The sequence below is a fragment of the Urtica dioica genome, chromosome 4 (assembly GCF_054948205.1).
Source record: "Urtica dioica subsp. dioica isolate 48M chromosome 4, U.dioica_male_clone48M_v1_H2, whole genome shotgun sequence".
Lineage (NCBI taxonomy): Eukaryota > Viridiplantae > Streptophyta > Magnoliopsida > Rosales > Urticaceae > Urtica > Urtica dioica.
In genome coordinates, this window is record NC_142759.1 from 4,422,039 (window position 1) to 4,429,325 (window position 7,287).

Sequence of the window (7,287 nt, forward strand, 5' to 3'; positions counted from 1 at the left end):
CGAATGTTTTATGTTATTTTCCTGTCCTTCCTATTTGCACTAAGTGGAGTCGATTTTTATTGCAAGCATTTTTACGGTTAGGTACGCAATGCTATAATCGTCAATTCAAACAAGGTCTTGATTTGTACACGATCTACGTCAATATTAACAATATATGACACCATTAAATGAGGGGCACTATATGAGGTGTTCTGGAATTTGAACTGAGCAACGTAGACTTAAAACTAATCGTTTCAAATCCCTCTTTTACATCGGATTAGACAACGAGCCTTTGGGATTTTTTTTTTATACATTTTTTGGGGATCGAATTCTTACGTTGTTGCATACATCACCCAATAAGAAGAAGGTCTTGTATACCGAGCTAAGCCATTGAGAGCTTGAACGTTTTTATTAAACCTAGGTCCTACCAAAATTAGTGTTAGACCAATTTACGAGACCACGACTACAATTTGAATGGGTATCTTATTGTATAATCATGCAATATAAACTAAAGGCTAAAGATTTAACGTAGATTCGATAGAAGTGAGACTTTCACCTTATAAGGACGTTTTATAAAATTGACCAATCATTTACTCAACCACTACTTATTCGGCACATGTCAACACCTTACAACATTAAAATTGAAAAATAATTAAAGACATTTCAAAGTTAAGCTAAATTGGACAAAATCAATCTAAATAATTTGGTTATGCTTTTCTCGTCTTATTTGCCCCGTTCTACCATTAGATTTTTCGAATGGTGATCTTGCAATCGAGCCAACAGTTGAGTGTAACATTTTCATATTCCTTTTTCCATTGGTCATTGGACTAAATTGCATTATTGGGCAATCCAATCAACTTGTTTGCAATCACAAATGTGCCGGTGAAATTAAGGGAAATATGTTAAAATTAGATTAGACTAAAAATAGTCGGTAATAGTGAAACTAATTGATATAATGCACAAAAACCTAGCATTGCATTAAAATGTACTCATCACTCCTAACATATTAACATTCCAAAATAAGCTGTACATAATGTTGTTCAGGATTAAAAAGATAATTCAATTCTATGTATAAATGAGCTACCCATGGAAAACGAACAAAGTTTTAAAATAATTCAAAGCGTTGGTTCGAAATTTTTGCCAATTTTTTTTTTTTACTATTATAATAATAAAAACGCTGGGACTTAGCTGAAATTAATTTGGCTGGATTTTCTCTGGAATTAGGGTATTATGTAGTTCATGAGCAAGTACCTAAAAAATGAAATTTTGGTGACATTCTGACAAAAAAAAAAACTGTCCATATTTACATTCTTTCTTGGAATGTTGCTGTTTTGCGGAATTGTTCATTTTTGGTATTGAAAAAAATATCTCTTTATGTTTTATATTATTATATATAATTCTCACTCGTATAATACGAGTCATATAAACGTCCGGACCGATAGTTAATTCGAACAGAGCTTAGTGAATCGGGTCGGGTTGGTTCGAACTAAATCAACCCAAAACCAAACCAAACCGAACCAATAAACCCCTCTTTAAAAAAAGCCGTACACGCTCGTAGCCCCTCTTCAGTCTTTTCCGAGCCCAACGACGAGCTCTCAGGTCGATCTCTGTTCCTCTCTTTCACTCTTTGGTTTCTAGATTTCGATTCAGGGATTTCGTTGATCGGAAAAAAATAACTCTTCGTCGGTTTCGAATCGCACGAACCGCCGGTTCAACCCGACCGACACAGTGCGATCTCCAGATGAAAACGGAAAAAAAAATATTAAATCGACAAAAAGTCGGCGGTTTACGTTTGGAATTTTTTTTTTTGGTCACTGAACCCTAGAAATTTATAAAGTTAATACTTTTTCGTTCTATTCATTCTCTGTATCTTTCTCTCATTCGTTTTGATCATCGCAGCATCACAATGGCCTACGCATCTCGGATTATCAATCACTCCAAAAAGGTACTTATAATCGATCAATATTTGTAAATGAATACGCGAATATGTTATTGTATACGAATCGATCTTCTTCTGGCTTTATTTGCGTTAATTTTAATACACTTTTGATTTGGATTGAAAGCTTCCGACTTCGATCGTACTTCTGTGTTAAAATCCTCTTTTTGAGCTTATTCAGAGAATGAGGTAGTTTTGGATATGCTGTTTGTAAAAAAGAGATTAAATTAAATGCTGTCACTGATTTGTTTTCTGGAATTTTAGAAGACTATTATCGTTAAGAATTTTGGTTATGATTGGGGTTTGATTGAATATTCATCCTTTAAATACTCGACTTTGATGCGACTATGTGAAGAAGAAAAAATTGGTAATTTGTTTATTAGTGGTGGATATTTGCATAGCAATGTATAACAGTCATTGCTAAAAATGAAGTTGATGTTATATACGGGTGATAATGATATTTATTTTTCATAATATGTTTAGAGTGACCATTATCGTGTCTTAGAATTGAAATCGTCGAGCTTGTGATCTAATCGCTTTTTAAAATATGTACTGCATGTCGTTTTCAATAATTTGATATCTTGAACTTATATGTACATAACAGCTGAGAAATGAGCACGCTTTCCTTGTTCGCTGTTTTTCTTCCGGCGGTCAACCATCTGCTGGTAATACAAGCTGTCTTTTACTCTTGTTTAATATAAATTCTGCTACAAACAGTTTGGCTTTATTGGATCTGGATATATATATATATATATATATATATATATATATATATATATATATGTATGTATCCAAACATTCTCTTATATAACCAGTTATGAATTAATTGATTAATCAGAGTTGTCAAGGAGCTTTCTGCTTTCAGAAACCAAGGGAGTCACCACATGTTCCGTTTGTAATGCGGTTAGTTCTTTTTGTTTCATTCACCTTTTGGAAATTTTCCATTCAGCACTTTAGCTATGGTTGTAACCTTGAAATTCTGAGGAAAAAATAAATGAGAATCCATTGTAGTTTCCTTGTGCTGGTTTGATTGAGGAAAATCTGAGGAAAGAATTTCGAGCGAAAATTTGAGGGAAAGTGTATCACTAAAATTGAGATTTCATTTTCCTAGGAAAAACGGGTGAAAATAAAAATCCTCATAACTATATACTTCTTTTCTTTTCTTTTTTTGCATCAAAGCCAGTAACTTTGGCATGCGTGTCTGTTTTCTTAGCCGATAAAATTCCTCATGTTTTCTTCAAATTTTCATTTTCCATTGTAAATCCAGGTTCCAGACACTGCCTTTAGTATGATGTTGCTGAATGAACTTGAATCAGGTGTAATAGTGTGCCTTATGTTTTGCAGAATTCATTGCTTGGGACACCTAAGAGGATTATCTCAACAGGAGTGCAAGTCAGAAATTTAAGTGCACTTTCATGGTAACTTAACTGACCATTTTTCTGTGTTTTATTTATTTCTCTTTTATTTGATCTGAATTTATTTCTAATTCAAAATTTTCTTTTTGCTGTATCAGTTCACAGGTTCTATCCAAAAGAGGCTTTTCATCAGCTGGAGGTACTTGCAATTTTACTTTCCTTACTCTCTACTTTTGCAATGTTATTTCTATGATTTATCTTTTCTATGTTTCAAACTCCAAAATATAATACGTATTCAACCGAATAGCTTGTAGTTGACCTATGGTATAACAATCACTGTGATTTGTAATTTCTACATGTTCATTCCAATTACAATTGTTGATCTCAAGTCTAAATAATATTTGTGTCACTATTATTAAACTCATAAAGTGTTATCTGGAAATCTTCAGATCTTCCTCCTCACCAAGAGATAGGAATGCCATCTCTTTCACCCACAATGACAGAGGTTTTTGCCTACCTATCACTTAGTGTTGTGCATTTTCTACGTTTCCATGCTAAACCCTCTCTGTCTCATTTTTTTTTAATGTGAAGGGAAACATTGCTAAGTGGTTAAAAAAGGAGGGTGATAAGCTTACCCCTGGTGAAGTTCTTTGCGAAATTGAAACTGTAAGTTATTTGATCTGTTCCCCTAAATTTACATACCGCAAGTGGTTGATTTGAAGCTTAAGTGCTTAACATATTGATTATAATTTACAACGCCATGGGGTTGGTATATTGTTAATGGCAAATGCTGGGATGTGTGGCATAGACCCACAGTCACGGTTTTAAGTGAAATGATGCCCTTATAATTAGTATATATATCATTATTTTTGTAGGATAAAGCTACGGTGGAGATGGAGTCCATGGAGGAAGGTTATCTCGCCAAGATTGTGCACCAGGATGGGGCCAAAGAGATCAAAGTTGGAGAGGTATTTTCATATCTGGCTTTGTGTATAGTTCGTGAATAGGCATAAAGGAAGAGGATTACAATTTATTCCTGTAGGTGATCGCCATAACTGTGGAAGAGGAGGAGGATCTTGGAAAATTTAAGGATTACAGTCCATCAGCATCAGACTCCGGTGCAGCTGCAGAGAAAGAGCCAGCTGTCTCCACTCCGCCCCAAGAAGAGGCTCCTAAAAAGCCAGTTCCTGCTCCAGAGCCAACAGTTTCAAAGCCTAGTGCACCTTCTACTTCTGATGATCGCATTTTCGCAAGTCCTCTTGCAAGAAAGTTGGCCGAAGAAAACAAAGTACGTCCATCGAGCTATGGACAGTGAATTTCGTTTGCTTGTTATGATGAAGATTTACATATTTAAAGCCATTTGTGGCCAATGCTTTGTTTTCTTGTGTTCAGGTGCAATTGTCGAGTATTAAAGGAACAGGTCCCGATGGAAACATCGTGAAGGCTGATGTTGAAGATTACTTGGGTATTTTAGCGCTAGCCTTGTCTTGCCTTTCCTTTTGAATAACTATTGATGTTTTACTTGTATTTGATTAATGTCGGAGATGCTTTGGTAGTTTAACTTCATATGAACGCTATATTTATCTGTTTCCCAATGTTGTAGCTAACCGTGGCAAGGAGACCACTGCGGCGGCGCCTAAGCATGCAGCTCCTGCATCATCAGATTACACTGATGTCCCAGTTTCTCAGATACGAAAGGTAGTTATTAATCTCCACATCTCCGGATTCATAATGAATTTCGATTTTTAGTATTTCAGATTCCAGGAATTTTTTTTTCCCTCTTTTTTTTATTTCAGTGTTCTGCTTGCTTTATCTGATTGTGATACATGAAGTAGTGAATATAGATTAGTATTTTATGTTTTATAGAGAAGTTGAATTTTGTGTGCTTGCTTTTGTCTGTTGTGTATTGCTTATATCTCATGTCTATAGTTCCAGATTCAAAGTTAATAATTTTTACGCCATTTTCTTGTATTTTTTTAACAGATTACGGCGTCACGTTTATTATTCTCGAAGCAAACTATTCCTCATTATTATTTGTCGGTGGATACTAATGTCGACAAACTTATGGAGTAAGGAATACTTCCAATTTTATTCAATGTGGAGCCTTTTAGTTTTACTACTCTTACTTAAAAAAAGTTATTTGCTGCATGAAGATTACGAGGTCATCTCAATGCGTTGCAAGAATCATCGGGTGGGAAGCGTATATCTGTTAATGACCTTGTAATCAAGGTATGAGATTTGACTATATCTAGTGCATGTTGAGCAATATCATTGTTCATAAATTTATTTGGGGCAAGGTTTAATGTGAAAGCTTAAAGATATCCTGCGATTTCTTGCTTGGAATGCATATAAAATGATTTTATGCATTGTATTTATGTTTTTTGGATGTTTTTTTTATGAAAACTTTTAATACGAGTTTAAATGCCTTAAACTTATGTCCAAACTGTATACTCAAAGTCATGAAATTATTACAACAGGCAGCAGCGTTGGCCCTCAGGAAAGTTCCTCAGTGCAACAGCTCGTGGACCGACGATTATATCCGCCAGTAAGTTGTTAATGTGTGAAAGCTACTAATTAAGGACCCAAATCTTGGTTTAAATAACTCGTCTTTATTATCATAGGTATCACAATGTGAATATCAATGTTGCGGTGCAGACAGAACATGGACTTTTTGTCCCTGTTGTTAAGGTTAGTTGGCTTTGTTTACGAGGTTGGAGGTTGAAGGATACGTTGAAGTTTTATCCTTGTTAGCATTATTATTATTATTATCTACCCTTAACTTACACTTTGCCTGTTGGCCAATTTTGCAGGACGCGGACAAGAAAGGTCTATCCAAGATTGCTGATGAAGTCAAGCAGTTGGCCCATAAAGCAAAAGAAAACAGCTTAAAACCCGAGGATTACGAGGTAAGAAGAACGATGCTTAGACGCATTTTCATGATAACGGTTTTGTGATGCCGTATTTATTCCTCTTTCCAGGGAGGTACTTTCACAGTCTCAAATCTCGGAGGCCCATTCGGCATCAAACAGTTTTGCGCTATCATCAATCCCCCTCAGTCGGGAATTCTTGCCATCGGATCCGGTTAGATTGGCACCATAAGTTTAATGAGCTTTTTATTTTTATTTTTTATTAACGAAAAATTGAATTTCGTTCATCACGTTGACATTTCAAACTCGTTCTTGAGCAGCGGAGAAGAGGGTCGTGCCTAGTTCTGGACCCGAGCAATACAAATTCGCGTCCTTCATGTCTGCGACTCTAAGTTGTGATCATCGTGTTATTGATGGCAAGTTTCTCATACCGTCTACACTAAGGATGTAGACAGTCATTTCTTTCTCTAAATATATCTCTATGCTAATGGCGTTGCACTTACTGTATTTCAGGAGCGGTTGGTGCAGAATGGCTTAAAGCATTCAAGGGCTACATTGAGAACCCAGAGTCGATGTTGCTGTGAAGAAATTCATAGATTTTCTTAATTTTATTCTCTTTTTCGGTTCCTGCATAATTATCAGGGGATTTGAGTAAGTCCCGATTGAGATTAACTGATCGTCTCTGATGACAATTCTTTCCTTTCGGTTGTAATTTTTTGAAAAGATTTTGGAATAAAAAGGGTTGATTGAGGCTCTGAAATTTTGCTCATGTAGAGTGATAAACTATGAGCATAAACCTTGTCCGGTGTTTCTTCACTTGGATCAATGTGAATACGGAAATTTCTGTGTCAGTTATTATATACTCCGCTATACTTTTTGGAGTTCCAACTGGCTTTTGAGTCGTTGGCTTGCGAGATTGCGGCGGTCACCGATGACAGAGTAAAAGGAAGACAATTTTGAATGGGTTGCAGAAGACATATTGGCCGAGGTGAAAATGCATAGACCCAAAACATTACAAGAGATGGACTCGTCCCTATAGGCAAAAGATGGCCAAAACTGGCTGGAAGAGTGTGATAACATTATTGTCTAATTGGGGCTTTACATAAGAGAAATGTGATGTCATAACTCATGCCTTTTTTACATCTAACCA

The 7,287-nt window shown here is 35.7% G+C and overlaps 1 protein-coding gene across 2 annotated transcripts; it reads left to right on the top strand.

Annotated features, from left to right (window-relative positions):
* The first annotated feature begins 1,479 nt into the window (after nt 1–1,479).
* LOC149399508 (dihydrolipoyllysine-residue acetyltransferase component 2 of pyruvate dehydrogenase complex, mitochondrial-like) lies at nt 1,480–6,993 on the top strand. 2 transcript variants are annotated; one of them, XM_089612412.1, is made up of 20 exons: nt 1,480–1,578; nt 1,879–1,924; nt 2,520–2,580; nt 2,754–2,818; nt 3,260–3,333; nt 3,429–3,469; nt 3,720–3,775; nt 3,862–3,936; nt 4,146–4,238; nt 4,313–4,558; nt 4,663–4,735; nt 4,874–4,968; nt 5,254–5,339; nt 5,424–5,499; nt 5,748–5,815; nt 5,892–5,958; nt 6,081–6,176; nt 6,249–6,351; nt 6,458–6,553; nt 6,651–6,993. In XM_089612412.1, the coding sequence occupies exons 2-20, from the start codon at nt 1,886–1,888 to the stop codon at nt 6,719–6,721; spliced, it is 1,581 nt and encodes a 526-aa protein (XP_089468538.1). In that variant the 5' UTR covers nt 1,480–1,578; nt 1,879–1,885; the 3' UTR covers nt 6,722–6,993. The 2 variants fall into 2 exon arrangements, with proteins under 2 accessions (XP_089468538.1, XP_089468537.1); XM_089612411.1 differs by lacking the exon at nt 1,480–1,578 and having other exon boundaries at nt 1,743–1,924.
* The last annotated feature ends 294 nt before the right edge of the window (nt 6,994–7,287 follow it).

Bases quoted from the DNA above. Each gene is read 5' to 3' on its own strand.
- LOC149399508 (XM_089612412.1), top strand. From the start codon at position 1,886: ATGGCCTACGCATCTCGGATTATCAATCACTCCAAAAAG. The intron at 3,470-3,719 runs GTACTTGCAATT...GGAAATCTTCAG, and splicing joins AGGCTTTTCATCAGCTGGAG to ATCTTCCTCCTCACCAAGAG. The intron at 6,554-6,650 runs GCAAGTTTCTCA...ACTGTATTTCAG, and splicing joins TGATCATCGTGTTATTGATG to GAGCGGTTGGTGCAGAATGG.